Source organism: Mus caroli, unplaced genomic scaffold, assembly GCF_978045245.1.
Source record: "Mus caroli unplaced genomic scaffold, Mus_caroli_1 scaffold_2, whole genome shotgun sequence".
Classification (NCBI taxonomy): Eukaryota; Metazoa; Chordata; class Mammalia; order Rodentia; family Muridae; genus Mus; species Mus caroli.
This window is the reverse complement of record NW_028227257.1, coordinates 53787270-53808399: the sequence shown is the minus strand read 5'-3', so window position 1 is coordinate 53808399 and position 21130 is coordinate 53787270. Positions and strand designations below refer to the sequence as shown.

The 21130-nt window shown below is 41.9% G+C and overlaps 1 protein-coding gene across 6 annotated transcripts in view; it reads right to left on the bottom strand.

The window, feature by feature from the left end:
• The window catches only part of Atp8b4 (ATPase phospholipid transporting 8B4 (putative)), a 179434-nt gene that overhangs the window by 4618 nt on the left and 153686 nt on the right, over positions 1-21130 (bottom strand). For all 6 annotated transcript variants that reach the window (XM_085834475.1, XM_085834473.1, XM_021156332.3 and 3 more), the window contains 3 exons: positions 14401-14484; positions 8829-9074; positions 2377-2515 (listed from right to left, as the gene is read on the bottom strand). In XM_085834475.1, the coding sequence (XP_085690601.1) occupies positions 2377-2515; positions 8829-9074; positions 14401-14484 (469 nt within the window). The remainder of the gene's footprint in view (positions 1-2376; positions 2516-8828; positions 9075-14400; positions 14485-21130) is intronic.

Below are 21130 nucleotides of genomic sequence, written 5' to 3'. Positions count from 1 at the left end.
TTTGGCAACTGATTGGTATGTCTGCTGTTTCTAGCTTTGGAAAGTAAGTCTGTCTACCAAAGAGCAGCCAACTCCAGTTGTTGTAAGCCAAGGGCAGAAACAAACTTGATTCAATCAATTAAATGTCTTTTTAAGCTCCTTGAAGCTCATTACCCACAGACAACTTTGAGAAAAACAGGCTTCATTTTAAAGCCACGCCACTCCCTGCTCCTGGTTACTAAGGAAAAAACGTTTCTTTTTTCTTTTCGTTTCTCTCTTTCTTTCTCTCTTTCTCTCTTTCTCTCTCTCTTTCTCCCTTTCTCTCTCTCTCTCTCTCTCTCTCTCTCTCTCTCTCTCTCTCTCTCTCTCTCTCTCTCTCTCTCTCTCTCTCTCTCTCTTTCTTTTTTTCTTTAAGAAAACCCCAATGTTAATCTAACTTTTGTAAACTTTCAATGGATCTTAGTAGATAATTCATTCATGGAATGGCATATGCTTAAATAGAAAGGATTAGTCCACACACAAACTACAGTCTCCAGGGCAAGCAGTCCCATTTTGCACATTAGAATGGTCTAACATAGACTAGAAATGCACCAAATGTTCAAGATTTGGTAACACAAAAGTAAATAAATAAACTGAAATTTAAAAACAGTTCTTGAGCCTTCCTTTCCAAACTGGCATGTTCTGATGACTAACCAACATGCCTCTGCATGGTTGGAATCTTTTGGTAAACAAAGTATTAATGTGGTGTACTGAGCAAGACTGTTAGGATTTGAAGCAGTTACTATATGTGAAGGAATGGACAAAGTTGAAGAACAGTGTCCCCACACTTACGCACACAGCTGGATGGAAACAGAAGCCAGGCCTCTGTGAAGACCACCACTTCAAAATCAATCCTATGACCCTTCTGACATAGACCTCATGAGAAATTGTTTTCTAGGCCGAGGTAATCAGAGAATGTACTATGTGCTATGCTACCTGCTTGAGCTCAAAGGACTGGCTCTGAGCATCACTCCTTTCTAATTTGTTGAGGTGAACTCAGAAAATCTCTGTTCCTTACTTAGTCACCTGCAGTCGAGATCCCCAAACTTCTTGGAAAGTGTATTAATGGTTCTTGTGTAAGAGTCAGTGATGGTGGCAGAATAATTTTGAAGTGTGGACCTTAACACAGGAACACTGGATGAATCCCCTTTATTAAATGTAACTTCAAGACTTTAAGGAATTTTAGGGGTTCCTTGATACCCCATCAAACATCCGAATTCTCCCATGATGCCCTCATAGTCAAGTCACAATTTCTTGCATAATAATACTGTGGTTGACTTGTTTTTATGTAAACCTGACACAAGCTAGAGTTATTTGGGAGGGAGGACTCTCTATAAGCTTGGCCTGTGGGCAAGTCTACAGTCCATTTTCTTAATTAATGATTGATATTGGAGGATCCAGCCATTGTGGGTGGTGCCACTGCTGAGCTAGTCATCTGGGGTGCTATAAGAAAGCAGACTGAGCAAGCTATGGTGAGCAAGTCAGTAAGTTATGCTCCTTCATGGCCTCTGCATCTGTTCCTGCTTCTAGGTTCCTGACTTGAGCCTCTGCCCCTGACCTCCCTTCATAATGGACTGTGGTCAGGATATGTAAGATGAAATAAACCCTTTCCTCCTCGATTTGCTTTTTGACATGGTGTTTTGTCACAGCAATGGGAACCCTAACCAAGACAAACACTCAACTCTCATCAGAGTCAGTGTTTATTTAACCAGGATCCATCCTAATGCTCTATATGTAGTAACTCATTTATCTTCACTTTTTTCTATTGAAAATAGAAACGATTAATAACCCAGTTAATAGATAAATATTAAATCATGGAAAGGAAAGAAAATTTGTTCAACACCACACAATTTGTTAAGTGGTGGAGCTGGCTTTTAAACCCTTATATCTATCCAGTCTTCTCTTCTGGCCACTTCTAGAAGGATGCTCAGAAATATGTAGAAAGCACTAACTTATGAATCACTTCTCTTTCATCTAAATGCAGATGATGTCTGTAGAGCTCTGGCAGATATGCTGGTGGTAACCTGGTATAAGGAGAGCTGGCTATTTCCCCCTTCTCTGTTTTAGAATTAAAAAAAACATTTCACATGCTGTAAATAAGTACACATGCTATGCCCCTTGTCTTCTAGAGAACAGCCTACTGCATCTTAACCAAGAGAGGCTATAAGATCTATCCGGCAAGGAAAAAAAAGCAGTCTCTTAGAACCTCTTTCATGTATGGAAGTCTTCAGGTGGACCAATCAACTCCTAGAAAAAAGAGTGCTGGCCATTTCTAGCCCCACATGACACAAAAACAAGTCATAGAGACAAAGGACTTTGAGTGTAACACAAGGCCTCACAACAGGAAGGATCACTTACCAACAAAGGGGAAATGTCGTGGGAAGATTCCAAAGACACCATCGCTGTGCATGGCCAGTAAAATGGAGAAATAGGTGGCAACACTGCCCCAGATAAAGACGTGATTAACCACAGTCCAGTAACTCGTGTCCAAGGCTATCTGCAAATAAAGTCAAATGCCAAAAGAGAGGCCTTTTAGACATAAAAAAGATGGTGTACACAGAAGCTTGCCTCCAGGATTGCTCTGGAACACAAAGATTACTGGACCAACCAACCACACACCTCCACTTCTGTACACACACAAGTGGCCAGTGCTAGACAAGTGTCCAGCACTTAGGTATATGGGCAACTGTATCTGCCAAGCCTCAGGAGGTGAACTGTCAAGGGTTTTATTTTTTAATAATTTTATGTGATATTTTGATATGACCATCCCAACTCATTCCTATGACCCCTTTCTTGTATTTCTCAAGTCACAAAAAGAAGAATCTCTGACTTTTTATCATACACTCTGTGTGGTGTGGGAATGTGTCCCCCATCCCTTCTTCCCTTCCTGTATCTTGTGTGGCAGTTGTAATTGAATTTACACCTCAGAGGCCTCAGGAGACATGCAGGTAAAGGATTGTAGACCCCTACTCTATCTGCAGCATAAATACATCCCTCTCTAGACACAGAAATATGTTCCATTCCCACTGCAGTTTGCTGCCCTCCGAAGTGTTGAAGCGAGTACTAAAGACACTAGAAGCAGAAGATAATGAACTCCAGGACCGTTACACCTGAAGACAGCCCTGCAGTCCATCCTGGTCAAGACCTGCTAATTATCTAATGTATTGGGCAACCAGGACGGTAAACCCAAACCTGAAATTCTTTCTTCCACCACCTGTCATTTCATCACCTGCAAAAGAAAATAGCCTGGTCCATGTTATAAGAAGGAAAAGAAATCATAATCCACATTTTAAAATAAGGACCCAGCTAAAAGAGTGGGTTTATCCCCTTGAAACAGAACCAATCAGTGTGACTGAGAAGCTCTAGGGGAACCGCTAAGCAGCAGGGGACTTCCTAAGAGAACACAAACCAACCCTGAGGATAAAATGCCACTTGTGAAGTTAAAGCATGAAACAGAAAAACCAAAGGGAAATCCCCACTGGTGAGAGCTGCCTGTGCATCCTGGAACAAACAAGTGCCAACAACAGGGAGCACAGGCCAAGAAACCTTTGTGAATTTGTAGCTATCTGAGTCATGAGCCCAATATACAGTTACTTGGATTTTTGAACAAAATAAAGGGTAAATAAAGATGTGCCGATCAAAAGTATGCTAAAAGAAAATTGTCCTCAGCCAACAGTAGCCTAGATTTTCAGACTGAGAGGACCGTTCAAATCCGAGGCAAATCAGTTAAAAACCAAATCACATTCTGGTGGTGTTAATGAAAGCAAATAAAGAACATAAGCTTTTAGATCAAAAAGGCGCTATCAGAATATAAAAAGAATCAGCCAACATCTATCTACCACAGTGAAACTGGGCTATAGAAATGTAGCAATAAAGTTGACAAGGGGCGGCGATGGGGCAGGAGGAGCTCTAGCTGATGAGTCTTATTCTCACTTAATATAGTGTTTAAATACAAAGATAAAGGATGTGTAAGCTCAAATTTTAACATCCAAATACTCTTTCTGAACCAATTTTAGAACCTATGTTAAAGGAGTATTCAGTCAGTAGCATTCTGAAACAAAACATGCCGTCATTTATAAACCAGAATTGAGGATGAGAGTAAAGACAGAGGGAGAAAAGAAAAATCACAACAGCCTCAAACCACGGCCCAGCCACAGACCCTACAATGGTGTTCTGCTACAAGATATGCTAGTGAAATGATGACACACAGCTTGTGGGAACAACCAATCAATATCTGCTTTGACTTAAGGCCCACTCCACAAGATGGAACCCACACCTGACACTGCTTGAGACTAGATAGCACTGAGACTAGGGTAAAACCAAATACCACTATTATAGAAGAACTAAAAAGTAGCAATAACACGACTCCTAATGACATTCTGCCATCCTCATATAGCAGGGCCTTGCTCAGCCAGCATCAGAGAAGCTCCCCCCAACCCCTGCAGCAGATGAGAACAAACACAGAGACCCACAGCAGACATGAGTGTGAAGGACCTGGGAACACTTGACCAAATGGAATGACGTCATCAAATCCTTCTCCTCAGGGTTCAGGGAGCCCTTTGGAAAAGGAGGCAGAAAGAGCGTACAGCCCAGAGTGGCTGGAGGACACCAAGGAAACAAGGCCTTCTAAATCAATATGATTGACATACACATGACTACAGCTCTGATCTGTTTTTGTTTTATCATATGACATGATATGATATGATATGATATGATATGATATGATATGATATTCTCTCAAAAGTCTGTTTTCTAATGAGAGACAAGGAGGTGGATCCAGACGGGAGGAGAGATGGGGAGGAACTGGGAGAAGTTGCAGGACAGGAAACTGTAATCCAGATATATTATGTGAGGAAAAAAATCTATTTCAATAGAAAGAAAAAAAGTTAAAAAGCTGGAAGAAAAAAAAAGCTCCAATCTTGTTTCATTCGAGGTGGATGAAGAAAGATCTAGAACAAGACTGTAAAATGTTTGGTTATAATTAAAATACTCCCAGTTTCCAGCTCACCCCATTGAGAATAGCTAAGATCAACAAAGCAGATGTCAACAAAGGCTACTGAGGGTCTCAGGAAGGGGGACACCTTATTCAGTGTTAGTAGGAGTGTAAACTGGTGTCACTACTATGGAAATCAGTATGGTAGTTGTGCAAGAAAACTAGAAGTGAAGCTATTTGATCTGTATGTACTACTCCTGCGCATACACCCAAAGAGTCCACATTCTACCGCAGGGATACCTGTACAGCTGTGAACGTTGCTGCCCTAGTCACAACAGCAGGACATGGAAACAGCCTAGATGTCTATCAACCAGTGAAGAAATAATGAAAACATGGTACATATAAACAATGGAGTTAAGCTAAGTTGTAAAGAAAGATGAAACCATAAAATCTGTACAAAAATAGACATAACTGGAAAATATTAGACTAGGTAAGAATCCAGGCCCAGAAAGACAATGGCTACTTGCTCTTTCAAATGTGAATCCTAGCTTTGCAGTTTTAGATTTGTATGTTTTATTTAGGGTGTCTATAAGCATCAAAAAGCTAGAAAATGTTCATGAAAGGGGGAAGGGAATGCATGTGGTGTGACAGGAGATGGGGGAACAGGTTAAAGAGGAGATTGGATGGGGGTGCCCTGTGTGGGTGGACAGTGTTGTTCCCAAAAGACATGGATTACTAAACAAAAAATCTCAGTGTCATACATGAAACACACCCTGTGAGGTGTTGGCTAAGGTGCCTTCAGAGGTTCCCCCCAAACAACCAGACTATCACCGCTGCTCTTGGCTGACCACCATCACTAGATGATAAAACCCTATTGTTGAAAACACCATGCACTTTGATGGCAGTAAGTCAATTTCTAACTAACTGGGGACCTTCCTCCCTGCTAATTAGCTTATATAGTAACACTCTGTATACTTCTGAGTGAAATAACAGTCTTGCCTAGTGCTTGGACCCTGCATGCTACAGTACAACTTCCCAGGCTGAAAATGGAAATCAGCCCAGATGTTCATCAACTGACAGATATCCAAGGAGAATGTGATGTGCACACACGGCACTCCCAGTTACAGAGTGACTGTGCTCTTAGAGGGAGGAAGAAACATGAAGGACACCTCGTTATGATTCTCCCTGTAAGTCCACAGCCTATTTCCTGTCAAGGAATCATCAGACAATGCAAACTGCAGAGCATTTACAAAAGATCTGACCACTATTCCTCAAAGTTATTACAGATGAAGGATAACCACAGAGCCATCAGGAGTCAGAGACTACAGTGACATGACAGCACTACCCTGTGGAATCCTGTGTTGAACACTGGAATAGAGAAAGTTACTTAACAGATAAGTTATAGAAGTCTGAGCCATACCTATAGCTTAAGGGATAATTCTGTATCCATGATCATTTCTTGTAACCATCACAGGTACCTCAAGGTCATGTGTAGTCCCACACATAACAAGTCAGGCTGAGCAGACACAGTCACTGCCTCTGCAATATCAACACTTCTGAAACTCTACAATGGTTTCAAAGGATAACATTCTTTTTAAATTAACCTGCTTAAACTGTGAACTTGATTTGTGTGTGTGTGTGTGTGTGTGTGTGTGTGTATCAATTATTTCCCAGGCAACCGAAGGCTGTGGATTTATTGTGAACTAATTCAGAGTAGCAATTTATTATCCATTAAGGCCTGGCTAAGAAGGGTATTTTATATTCAGCAGCTGAAAATAATCCATTTGGGAAGATGTTTGCAATGAGTTAAAAAGAACATCAAACTTCCATATCTCCTTGGACTCAGAATTCTCCTTTGAAGAATACAGCCTGCCCAGGCATGATGCCACAGCACACACAAGAGTCAGAGGCAGATCTCTGTGAGTTAGGGCCAGTCTGGTCTATATAGTGAGTTTCAAGGCAGACAGTGAGGCCCTGTCTCAAACATACAACCAAAAGAAACACCAATAAAGAACGCACTTGAAGGCAATAAAGAAGCATCGAGAATTAGACTTTATGAAAGTTTACTACTGTTTAAAGTGAAAGGAAGAGAAGCAATCTAACGGTGTGTCCTGGTGGATGAATTGTGGCATGTTCTACGCTAAAGCATTGCAGCTGTGAAAAGGGACATTTTCCTAAAACAAGATACATAAACATGAGACAAAGTTCAGTGAGAAACAAAGTTATAAAATTACACAAATTTGATTTCTCTTATTTTTGCCACGTTAACATCACTATGGGAACTGTGGGTGAATATTAATTTTTCTCTGTACTTTTCTGCTCTTTCCAAATTTCCTGTATGAACACTTATAGCTGGAGTTCTATGTGAGACTCCCCTACAGGGCTATGCTATTGAAGACTTCTGAACCTCATGAGAGACCACAGCCCACAGCTAAATCAGTTGTTGTCCTAGGTTCAACACAGGAAACTGCTTCTCAGACTATTTGAAAACTAGTCATGGATGTGTCTGAAGACTGCAGATATAATCTGAAAAAAACAAGTCAGTTTTAGTTATTCTTTTTCTAATGGTTGGACACACCCTGACAAACTCTTTTTTTATGATAGGATCAGTAGAAAGAAAATTCCTTTTTATCATCTCCCTCATTTGCCCAATACTCAAGAAATGGCCACTTATGACTGTAACTTTTGACAACGATGTCCTCTGGTTCTTAACAATTTGCTCAATAATGAAAAACAAACCACAGAGGTCAGATCACCCGCCACATCAGTCGGGTGCTGCAGGTGTTAATGGACCAGATGTTTTCAGGAATCCTAATTCACCAGCATCTAACAGAACTGCACTAGAAAACAATTCAAAGCCCCGACCAGAACATGGAGGACTCCCCACTCAGAAGTGTCTTCCTAATGGGCCATTTGAGCCTCTTGAATGATCAAAAGTGTATTGCCAAATAAGTTCTAGCTGTCACTTTAAAACCTGGGACTTATTAAGTCTGAAATTCTAGGAAACATTTGTTATTCTTGGAAAGGCTTCCTCTTCAAACACAAGAAGGGAATAGAAGTATGGCTTTTTATTGTTATTATTTTTCTTTTATATACAGTGTGAGACAGGGTCTTAGACAGTAGCCCAGCTTTGAGCAATCCTCCTGCTCCAGTCTCTTAGTGCTGGGAAAACAGGTATGTATCACTCCGTTGGGCTACTATTTTTTCATTACTTAGCCTTGAACCCATGGCCTTGAGCACAGTAGACAATCACTCTACCACTGAGCCACACCTCCAGTCCCTAATCATTTTTCTTTATACACAATACCCAACTTAAATAAGTGATTGCTGTGGTTCTATAAACACAGACGTTATAAACTCCTAATACTAATTCATCACATCTTGTTATCTATTAAAGATTATTGACTTCATTTCAAGAAAATCCTGGGGCTGGAGCAATGGCCTAGTGGATAAAGTACTTGCTGTGTGTGCAAGAGGATCTGAATCTGGGAGTAGATCCCTAGCACTTGTGTAAAAGCCCAGACATGGTATCACACACCTGTATCCCCAGTGCTGGGTGGGCAGAGATGCCAGATCACAGGGGCTCAGCAGATAGACAATCTAGTTGAAATGGGGACACCAGGTTTGGTGAGATGCCCTATCCCCAAAAAATAAGGTAGAGAAATGATTGCAGAGCACAGCCTCTGGCCTCCTCCTGCATGGACAAAGGTGAGTGCATCTGCACACAAATACACACACACACACACACACACACACACACACACACACACACACACGGATTTCTCCCTTAAGAAGCCAAATCAGCTGACCGTGAACTTCAACTTATGTAAACCTGACATACCAAAGCAGAAGTGCATTAAGGAGCGGGGTTGGTTACCTGTATGCTGACCACAATGACCAATGATGTGGCCACGGTTACTGCAAAGGACTGGTAGTCAGCAATGTGTTGCCCGTCCTCTGCAGCCACGTTGTAAAAGGCCCCATAGGGAATGAAGAAAAGGGCTAATGAGGTGTAGATTCCATGTGCCACACAGATGAAAAATCTGCGCTTGTTAAAAAGGAGATTCAGTTGTCCAGGTTCGTAGAGCTGAGGGTAGTCCATGCTGTTCTGTTCATTTATGTCCTGGAAACAGAGTGTAATTTCAGAGAAGGAGTGTTGGGGAAGAGTCAGAGAAGCCCTGTATCCCCTATCCCTAGAAATAGACAAGGTCATTGTAAGCATGCTCTGCTACCTACTAGTCCCTGGGAAGACACAAGACATTATCTGGTTTTTATTCCCAGAAGAACCCACCCTATTATAAACAATCCCCAGTTTGCTATTCAGAGGCTTTCATCCCCAAGAGAGACAGAGGAGAGCTCACACCGGCCTATAGCAGAGCTAGGACTTGACTGAACTTGAATGCACCTATTTCAACTTAAACAGAATCTTTTCTCTACATCTTCCCAGGCTGCTGTGGCTGATGCCATCTCGGAAAGACTCAAGCTCCAGGATTCCAGCACATTTATGTATAGCCATGGACCAGAAGGAAATTGCTAATGCAGTGTGTGGACCTGGAGATGGATGCAGAGAGCTGAGGAGCTAGAATTGGCAATTTGGGGATGAGGTGAGCAGGAACAATGAGAAAAGGGAGGAACAGCATGTGATGTTCAAAGTGGGGAAGAGGGCTGAGACTGAACGCTCGCTCGGTGTCGGAGGGATATACCCAGTGAGAATTCAGTAGTAAATGCCAACAGCTCGGGGGACAGAATCAGACAGAATAAGAGGCTCCACATTTAGCAGCCACACAAGTTCTAGAAAAAAGACTTAACTGAGTTTTCTAAAGTTTAATGAACATATGAGTCAATGAAGAAGAGTCTGCATTTCTGGCTAGTTGCAAAGTGATGTCAATGTCCACACTGTGAGCACCAAAACCAAGGGCCAATACCCAAATGATGGAGTCTGGACCAAAACAGAAGAGCAGCCAGGCAGTGGTGGCGCATGCCTTTAATCCCAACACTCGGAGGCAGGGTTGGTGAATCTTTTGAGTTTGAAGCCAGCTTTTGAGTTTGAACTACAGAGCTAGTTCTGGGACAGCCTAGGCTACACAAAGAAACTATTTCAAAATACCAAAATGAAACAATACAAAACAAACAAACAACAGAAGACCATAGATGGACAAGTGGCAGCCATAGATGGGGACTTCTGGAGAAAGTCCATTTCTCCCTCATCTTTGTCGCCTAGACTGTATAGAATGGGATTCTGTGAATCCTGATACATTCTTAAAGAAAGAAGTCCTTCCTGGAGAAACCGTTGGACATGAGTGTGCCTTCTCCCTGTCCCAGTGGCTGGTGTCTTTATCTGCACAGGCTTTAAAAGCACACAGTCTGGCAACAGATTGACTTGGCAGTGTAGTGTTGTTTTTTAACCTGAGTCTTGGTTTCTTCATCTGCCAAAATGCAAACGGTAATGCCTCCATCACAGAGACACAGAGGCTGTGACAGATGGTCAAGAGATGTTCCTGCCATGTTCTTTCCTCATATTAAACAGTCAATAATCTATGCTAACATAACATGAATAAAACAATAATAATGGTCATAAAATGTAGCAATCCAAACTCAAGTGAGCATGTGGTGGTCTTAGTTCTGCCACAGACTGGCAGACTGGCTGGCCTATCTGGGTCTAGATAGAACCTCCCAGGGCTTGCTCACCCTCAGACAAAATGAGTGACACCACAGATAGTCCCTGGGGCTGTCTAGCCCAGCACCCATGACTCTGCCATCGGCTTAAAGGCCAAGGCAGACAAACCAAGAAAAGAGCAGAGCAGCCATTCAACTCGATGGCAATAAGGAGGCTCCTTGTGCTTTGTTTTGCTTTGCTTTTTTTCAAATTGCACAATAACTGTTTTGGCTTTTTTTTTCCCAGAACTGCTTTATTTTTACTATTTGATTCCACATTGTGGGCAGCTACAAAGCACCAAGAAAAGAAACACTTGTAAACACCAGCACTTGGAATAGCATGCGCTTAATCCTTTACGTCTAGGGTCTTTTGAAGTTTGGTGCTTTGTGCAGATGCCCCGTTTTTACATATGGACAGGAGACTCGGAACCAACTACAAAGTAGAGAGAATGGAGGAGGGAGTGACCTCGCAGTGTGAGGATGGGTATTGTGCAACAGATAGCTTTGGGCCAGAAGACCGAGTCTAGTAAACAGCTCTAATAACAGATCGGAGAAAAGCTGGTCTCAAAAATACTTTAAAAGAAAAAAAAAACTTTCAAAAAGCACTACACTTTAGTTGTGCCATGGAAACTCTGCTGGCTAGGTCTCCACTTCCCCAGAGGCAGCCAGACTTCCCCCTTTGCCAGGAAGTGCGTTCCAAACCAGAGTGGGCCATGAAGCGCCACTCTTCTAACTGATCTCTCCCCCTTCTGTCTCACACACATAAACACTAGACAAAGGGCCATGTTCTTTCTCTCCATGACCGAGGGCTTGTGTGTGCTCGCCTCCCTAAGATGGGCCGCTCAGCGCTCTGGGATTCTTTTCTGCTCTGCGCTGGCCAACGAGGCTCCACTGTCCATGCTGACAGTCTATGTGCTGCCCATTTTTCCTTAACCCTGCATGGCTCTCTCCACCTGCCAGAGGCTAACATGGCACCTCCCCACGCAGTGCGTGAACTCAGAGGCATTTTGATGGTTGAAGCTAGAGCAACAGTTTCGTGAAAGGACCGGACAGAGAGTGGCCTTCACAATAAGCCTCATTCGAAGAAAGAGCCTTGTTAACTATGCTGGAAGGGGAAAGGACAAAGCTTGAACCGGGAGAGCATGAGCCACTGTCAGGCCTCACAGGAACCCAGGACAAGGCTCCCTCAGTACCTGTGGCTCCTCCCAGAACTTCTCACACTGTCCTACCTTCAACTTCTCCAGCCCTAGGGCTTTGCTTCCTCTTCCACAGCTTCTCGTTCCGAAACAAACCTGGCATTTCAGCCATGTGCTCTCTTGGTCCATTTGCTCCCCGACCCTCTTGCTTTTCCTCAACCCACCTCCATGACCCAGTTCAGTCTGGAGTCTCCCAGATGCCTCTCTGGCTGTTCTCTCCCTCATATCGACAATAAAACCCTTCTCGACCACACCTTGGAGCGGTCATGCCCTCCTTTTCATTCAGCCACCATGGCTAGCATGATGCAAAGCTAAAAGAGAGGACTTAAAGTCTCCTGAACAAAGGCTTTGTTTGTTTGTTGTTGTGTTGTTGTGTTGTGTTTCACTGCTATAGACTTTCAAGGGTATGGCAGGGATTTCCATATTGCACTATTTGGAAAGCAGACATATTTCAAAGTTGTCTTTGTCCTGGGCAGCAGCAGAAGAAAGCTACCCCCAACACCCCCTCCCTGCCCCCACCAAGTGTGTGTGCTCTAAGAATCACACAAGTCACCTGTCAACTCTTGACAGACTGCAAGGTCAGTGTGACCTGATCAGAGCTGGGGAAAGCTAGAGAAGCTATGATCTAACATAATGGGAGGAAAGGGAGAACAGTAAAGGTATAGTTACATAAGGAAGCGAAAGACCTGTGGGTCCCAGCATTGACTCTTTCTATTTGTGTGTTTAGCCTGTAGTAACTGTTGAAGCCAGGAAACTGGAGAGGGGCCCTTGGTGGAGAAAGAGAGATCTTAAGGAGGTAGGATAGTGAAATACAAGTAATGTGAAGGGAGAAGAGGAATGATGGAGAGGGAAGTCTAAGAGGAGAAAAGATGGGAGGGTGGGCAGAGGAGAGGGTGGGAAGAGGGGTGCCTAACGCTAGGACAGTTTTAAAGTTGTATAGAAACCTACTGTTTTACAAGCTTTATACAGAGAGAGGGGGCCAGGAGAGAGAAACACACACACTTAGAATTACCCTTCTTAGGGAATAATACTTCTCCCAAAAACCCTAAGTTGGCAAATAAAAATCCAAGTAGTAGGCGTGGGATACCTCCCATGGAATTGTTGGTCAGGAGTATCCTAGAGAAGCCTAGAATAAAATATTGCCATTGTTCTTGGTTGACCCCACCCCCTCCACAACCTTGTGGGTGAGATCCTATTGCTGAAGACACCACACATTTTGGTCATTGAACATGGAAAAATCAAGCTGGTTCTCACCAGGACGATTCCTCCCTGCAGGCTAACACTCATATTTCCAGAAGATTCTCCGCAGGCCACCAAAGGAGAAAAGTCGTCAACAGTCTTACCGGGTTGTGAAACCCTCAAGCTGCAACAACAGCCTGGCAAGATACACCCATGGGTACAACAGGATCACATATGCCATAAAAGTAACTAAATACGTCCTGATTGGATCAGGTCTGGTCCACGGGCGGCACCTCATGTTGGAACAGTACATCTGTCTAATAGCCCACAGCTGGTACGCTCATCAGTCCTGGGGGGCGGAGGTGAACCTACTAATTTTATTTTGATAAATGGACCCAGACAGTATCAAACTCGTCTCTAAATATGCACTTCTACACCCATGGATCCATACACTTCCCAGTCCTCATGAGAGAGAGAGGCTTCTTTGTGAGGTGAATGATGTTTAATACAGAAACTCACAACTGATCAAAGAGCAAAAGATAATGTCTATAGTAGGCTTCACCATAAATGGGAATCTCAGTATCACATGCCTTGTTCTAAGGCTCAGGGACTGTCCCCAAAGAGGGGGTGGAATCCTGTAAGAGCCAGAGATCAGGGCAGGGGGAAGGGTGGAGAAAACAGCTTCTTCTGCACATGGTATGGTCTCTGCCCTAGTGAACTCACAGTGACTGTGGTTTTCTGTACAAGATCAAGCCAGCCACCTTTCCAGATTGGATAGGAGAGGGGCTCATGATGGCAGCTGATGACTACTAGGGTAGGGAGAGTCACTGTTTGATAATGCTGTCCCTGGTATGTCAACCCTGCTCCACTGGGAGGCCGCATATCCACATATACATAGGTGGGACAATTTGGATTCTGTGGGTCATTAAAAAAAGAGAGGGGGGGGAATCTAGAGTTAAGAGGGGTAGTGGGGGTGTTGGGATAGATCTGGGAAGACTTAGGAGTAGCAGTTGGGGGCAGTAAATATGAACATAATACATTGTATGTGTTTATGAAATTCTTAAAAAATTAATTTAAACTACTACAGTTTTTAAAAAGATACAATCATAGAAATTTGAGAAATGCTGGACTCAAATGAAAGGGGAAAACTTCATGCATGACTTCCCAGGACCTTAAGTCAACACAGAAAGATGTAAGTTCCTCAGAACAGAAGAGGCAAACTTGGATGGAGAACCTTTCTGGAGAAGCAGTGGGCAAGGTAAGGGACCCAGAAGGCCTTGTGACCCATGTAACACTTCTTTTTAAAACTGCATTCCTGGGAATTTTCCCATGAATCAGCCTTCTACTTAAAAGCTAGCTGGCCACAGCTGAGGGAGTCAACAGAGAAAGAAAGCAACAAATATAGCAAAAACCACATACCTGGTCAAAAATTCCCATGGCTAAAACGGGTAGTGATGTGTAAACAATGTTAAAAAGAGTGATGAACCACTGGTCGTAGACAGTCTGAAAAGAAGGGATAAAGAGATGTCCATAAGAAAAACTGTCCACAGAGTGAAAGCATTCATTGTCAGCTGTCAGGGCTAAGTAACTCAGAGGTCAAGGGCAGAGATATGAGCCTGGCCCTGATCCAGGGCTGTGGCCTCTCTAATTTCTGCCTCCTTATCTCCAGGTATTTTGTTTTTTTGCTTGATTTGTTTCTTGCTGTTTTTAAGACAGGGGGCCCAGGCTGGCCTCAGACTTGAAGCTATTCTCCTGACTCTGGCTCTCATGAGCTGGGGTTAAAGGCATTCATTAGCATGGTCAGCTCTATCTCATCTCTGCAGGTATCATATCCTCCGCCCTGTGTGTCAGTCAGGGTGAGATGAGCTAATACAGGCAGCATACTAGAGCAACACACAATACCAGACACATGGGAGACACCGTACTCTTGTAGTGGCTTACCATGGCATTCTCCAAGTTTTTAATGGCTTATTACAAGTTCAAACCCATGATGAATCCACTAAAGTATTCCCAGAAAAAAAAAATGAGCATGTTACCCCTATATTGTATTCAGATCGTTTCTTTCTCTTTTTTTTTCTAATTAGATCTTTTCTTTATTTACATTCCAAATGTTATCCCCTTTCCTAGTTTCTCCTCAAAAAAAAAAAAAAATAACCTATTTCCTCCTCCCTCTCCCTGCTCACCAACCCACCCATTCTTGCTTCCTGGCCCTGGCATTCCCCTATACTGGGGCATAGAACCTTCACAGGACCAAAGGCCTCTCCTCCCATTGATGAATGACAAGGCCATCCTCTGCTACATATGTGGCTGGAGCCATGGGTCCCACCATGTGTTTTCTTTGGATGGTGGTTTAGTCCCTGGGAGCTCTGGGGGTACTGGTTAGGTCATATTGTTGTTCTTCCTATTGGCTGCAAACCCCTTCAGCTCCTTGGATATTTTCTCTAGCTTCTTCATTGAGGACCCTGTGTTCAATACAATGGATGGCTGTGTGCATCCACCTCTGTATATGTCAGGTACCAACAGAGCCTCTCAGGAGACAGGTATATCAGGCTCCTGTCAGTAAGCTCTTCTTGTCATCCACAATAGTATCTGAATTTGGTGGTTGTATATGGGGTGGATTCCCAGGTGGGGCAGTCTCTGGATGGTCTTCAGTCTCTGCTCCACACTTTGTCTCTGTAAACTACTTCAGTGGGTATTTTGTTCCCCCTTCTAAGAAGGATCCCAATATCCACACTTTGTTCTTCCTTCTTCTTGAGTTTCATGTGTTTTCCAAATTGTATCTTGGGTACTCGAAGCTTCTAGGCTAATATCCACTTATCAGTGAGTGCATATCATGTGTGTTCTTTTGTAATTGGGTTACCTCACTCAGAATGAAATCCTCCAGATCCATCCATTTGCCTAAGAATTTCATAAATTTTTTTAATAGCTGCGTAGTACTCCATTGTGTAAATATACCACATTTTCTGTATCCATTTCTCTGTTGAGGGACATCTGGGTTCTTTCCAGTTTCTGGCTTCTAAATAAGGCTGCTATGAACATAGTGGAGCATGTGTCCTTATTACATGTTGGAGCATCTTCTGCTTATATGACCAGGAGTGGTATTGCTGGGTCCTCAGGTAGTACGACGTCCAATTTTCTGAGGAACCATCAAACTGATTTCCAGAGTAGTTGTACCAGCTAGCAATCCCACCAGCAATGGAGGAGTGTTCCTCTTTCTCCACATCCTCGCTAACATCTGCTGTCACCTGAATTTTTGATCTTAGCCATTCTGACTGGTGTGAGATGGAATCTCAGGATTGTTTTGATTTGCATTTCCCTGATGATTAAGGATGCTGAACATTTTTTCAGGTGCTTCTCAGCCATTCAGTATTCCTCAGTTGAGAATTCTTTGTTTAGCTCTGTACCCCATTTTTAATAGGGTTATTTGTTTCTCTGGAGTCTAGCTTCTTGAGTTCTTTGCATATATTGAATATTAACCCTCTATTGGATTTAGGATTGGTAAAGATCTTTTCCCAATCTGTTGGTTGCCTTTTTGTCTTATTGATGGTGTCCTTTGTCTTACAGGAGCTTTGCAATTTTATGAGGTCCCATTTGTCAATTCTCGATCTTACAGCACAAGCCATTGCTGTTCTGTTCAGGAATTTTTCCCCTGTGCCCATATTTTCGAGACTCTTCCCCACTTTCTCCTCTATAGGTTTCAGTGTCTCTGCTTTTATGTGGAGATCCTTGATCCACTTAGACTTGAGTTTTGTACAAGGAGATAAGAATGGATCAATTCACACTCTTCTACATGATAACCGCCAGTTGAGCCAGCACCATTTGTTGAAAATGCTGTCTTTTTTTCCACTGGATGGTTTTAGCTCCTTTGTCAAAGATCAAGTGACCATAGGTGTGTGGGTTCATTTCTGGGTCTTCAATTCTATTCCATTGATCTAACTGTCATTGTACCAGTACCTTGCAGTTTTTTAAATCACACTTGCTCTGTAGTACAGCTTGAGGTCAGGGATGGTGATTCCATCAGAAATTCTTTTATTGTTGAGAATACTTTTTGCTATCTTAGGATTTTGTTATTCCAGATGAATTTGCAAATTGCCCTTTCTAACTCTGTGAAGAATTGAGTTGGAATTTTGATGGGGATTGCATTGAATCTGTAGATCTTGCTTTCGCCAAGATAGCCATTTTTTACTATATTAAACCTGCCAATCCATAAGCGTGGAAGATCTTTCCATCTTCTGAGATCTTCTTCGAATTCTTTCTTCAGAGACTTGATGTTCCTATCATACAGATCTTTCACTTGCTTAGTTAGTGATATAAGTGATATAAGATATTTTATATTATATGTGACTATTGTGAAGGGTGTTGTTTCCCCAATTTCTTTCTCAGCCTGTTTATCCTTTGTGTAGAGGAAGGTCACTAACTTGTTTAAGTTAATTTTATATCCAGCTACTCTTCTGAAGTTGTTTATCAGGTTTAGGAGTTCTCTGGTGGAATTTTTGGGGTCACTTCTATCTATGATACTACCATATCATTGGCAAATAGTGATATTTTGGTATCTTCCTTTCCAATTTGTGTCCCTTTGATCTCCTTTTGTTGTCTAATTGTTCTGGCTAGGATTTCACGTACTATATTTAATTGGTACGGAGAGAGTTGGCAGCCTTGTCTAGTCCCTGATTTTAGTGGGATTGCTTGAAGTTTCTCTCCATTTAGTTTGACATTGGCTACTGGTTTGCTGTATATTGCTTTTACTATGTCTAGGTATGGGCCTTGAATTCCTGATCTTTCCAAGACTTTCATCATGAAGGGGTGTTGGATTTGTCAAATGCTTTCTCAGCATCTAATGAGGTGATCGTGTGGTTTTTTTCTTTGAGTTTGCTTATAGAGTGGATTATGTTGATGGATTTCTGTATATTGAACCATCCCTGCATCCCTGGGATGAAGCCTATGTGATCATGATGGATGATTGTTTTGATGTGTTCTTGGATTCAGCTTGTGAGAATTTTATTGAGTATTTTTACATCAATATTCATAAGGAAAATTGGTCTCAAGTTTTCTTTCTTTGTTGGGTGTTTGTGTGGTTTAGGTATCAGAGTAATTGTGGCTTCATAGAACAAATTTGGTAGAGTACCTTCTGTTTCTATTTTGTAGAATAGCTTGAGGATTATTAGGTCTTCTTTGAAGGTCTGATAGAACTCTGCACTAAACCCATTTGGTCCTGGGCTTTTTTCGGTTGGGAGATTATTAATGACTGTTTCTATTTCTTTAGGAGATATGGGACTGTAATCTGATCCTGATTTAACTTTGGTACCTGATATCTGTCTAGGAAGTTGCCCATTTCATCCAGGTTTTTCAGTTTTGTTGAGTATGGCTTTTGTAGTAAGATCTGTTGATTTTTTTGGATTTCCTCAATTTCTGTTGTTATGCCTCCCTTTTCACTTCTGATTTTGTTAATTAGGATACTGCCCCTGTGTCCTCTAGTGAGTCTGGCTAAGGGTATATCTATCTTGTTGATTTTCTCAAAGATCCAGCTCCTGGTTTGGTTGATTCTTTGTATAGTTCTTTTTGTTTCTACTTGTTTGATTTCAGCCCTAAGTTTGATTATTTTCTGACATCTACTCCTCTTGGGTGTATTTGCTTCTTTTTGTTCTAGAGCTTTCAGGTGTGCTGTCAAGCTACTAGTGTATGATCTCTCCAGTTTCTTTTTGAAGGCTCTCAGAGCTATGAGTTTTCCTCTTAGTACTGCTTTCATTGTGTCCCATACGTTTGGGTATGTTGTGGCTTCATTTTCATAAAACTCTAAAATGTCTTTAATCTCTTTTTTTATTTCTTCTTTGACCAAGTTATCATTGAGTAGAGTGTTGTTCAGCTTCTATTATTTATGTTGTTACTGAAGATCAGCCTTAGTCCGTGGTGATGCATGGGATTATTTCAATCTTCTTGTATCTACTGAGGCCTGTTTTGTGACCAATTATATGGTCAATTTTGGAAAAGGTGCGATGAGGAGCTGAGAAGAAGGTATATCCTTTTGTTTTAGGATAAAATCTTCTATACATGTATGTTAAATTCATTTGTTTCATAACTTATGTTAGTCACCATGTCTCTGTTTAGTTTCTGTTTCCATGATCTGTCCACTGATGAGAATGAGGTGTTGAAGTCTCTCACTATTATTTTGTGAGGTGCAATGTGTGCTTTGAGCTTTAGTAAAGTTTCTTTTATGAACGCAGATGCCCTTGCATTTGGAGCATAGATGTTCAGAATTGAGAGTTCATCTTGATAGATTTTAACTTTCATAGAGTATGAAGTGTCCCTCCTTGTCTTTTTTGATAACTTTAGGTTGAAATTCAATTTTATTTGGTATTAGAATGGCTACTTCAACTTGTTTTTTGAGACTATTTGCTTGGAAAATTGTTTTCCAGCCTTTTACTCTGAGGTAGTGTCTGTCTTTATCACTGAGGTGGGTTTTCTGTATGCAGCAAAATGTTGGGTCCCGTTTATGTAACCAGTCTGTTATTCTATGTCTTTTTATTGGGAAATTGAGTCCATTGATATTAAAAGATATTAAGGAAAAGTTATTGTTGCTTCTTCTTATTTTTGTTGCTAGAGTTGGGGTTCTGTTCATGTGGCTATCTTCTTTTAGGTTTGTTGAAAGATTACTTTCTTGCTTTTTCTAGGGCGTAGTTTTCTTCCTTGTATTAGAGTTTTCCCTTTATTATCTTTTGAAGGGTTGGATTCATGGAAAGATATTGTGTGAATTTGGTTTTGTCATGGAATACTTTGGTTCCTCCATCTATGGTAATTGAGAGTTTTGCTGGGTATAGTAGCCTAGGCTGGCATTTGTGTTCTCTTAGGGTCTGTATGACATCTGCCCAGGATCTTCTGGCTTTCATAGTCTCTGGTGAGAAATCTGGTGTAATTCTAATAGGTCTGCCTTTATATGTTACTTGGCTTTTTTCCTTACTGCTTTTAATATTCTTTCATTGTTTTGTGCATTTGGGTTTTGATTATTATGTGAAGGAAGGAATTTCTTTTCTGGTCCAAACTATTTGGAATTCTGTAGGCCTCTCATATGTTCATGGGCATCTCTTTCTTTAGGTTAGGGAAGTTTTCTTCTATAATTTTGTTGAAGATATTTACTGGCCCTTTAAGCTGGAAATCTTCCTTTTCATCTATACCTCTTGTCCTTAGGTTTGGTCATCTCATTGTATCCTGGATTTCCTGGATGTTTTGGGTTAGAATCTTTTTGCATTTTACATTTTCTTTGGTTGTTGTGTCAATGTTTTCTATGGAATCTTCTGCACCTGAGATTCTCTCTTCTATCTCTTGTATTCTGTTGGTAATGCTTGCATTTATGGCTCCTGACTTCTTTCTAGGTTTTCTATCTTCAGAGTTGTCTCCCTTTGTGATCTCTTTATTGTTTCTACTTCCATTTTTAGATCCTGGATGGTTTTGTTCAATCCCTTCACCTGTTTGGTTGTGTTTTCCTCTAATTATTTAAGGAATTATTGTGTTTCCCCTTTAAGGGCTTCTACCTGTTTAGCTATGTTCTCCTGTATTTCTTTTAGACAGCTATTTATGTTTCTTAAAATCCTCTACCAGCATCATGAAATATGATTTTAAATCCAAATCCTGCTTTTCTGGTATTTTGGGGTATCCAGAACTTGCTATGGTAGGAGTACTGGATTCTAATGATTCCAAGTAGTCTTGGTTTCTGTTGGTAAGATTCTTGTGTTTGCCTTCCACCATCTGGTAATCTCTGGTGTTAGATATTCTTGCTGTCTCTGACTGGAGCTTGTTCCTCCTATGAGTCTGTAAGCCTGTGTCAGCACTCCTGGGAAACCAGCTCTCTCCTGGCAAGAACAGTGCACAGAGGGCTGTGGAACAGCCCCACCTCCTGGGTGCAGATGTAGGCTGGAAGGACCCTGTCCCAGCTGCTCTGCCACTTCTGCAACCTGTGTACTCCTGAGTGCTCCCACCTTAGACAGTCACCAGAGAGAAAATGGCGATCTTCCCTGAGTCCTGGGGTCAGCACACTCCCTGGAGGCAAGCTCTCCCCTGGCAGGACAGATCTTTTCCTATGAGGGACTTATAGCAAAAGGAGCACAGATGTCAGTGCTCACTGCACTAGATGTAGTAAGCAAGACAATGAAAGCAT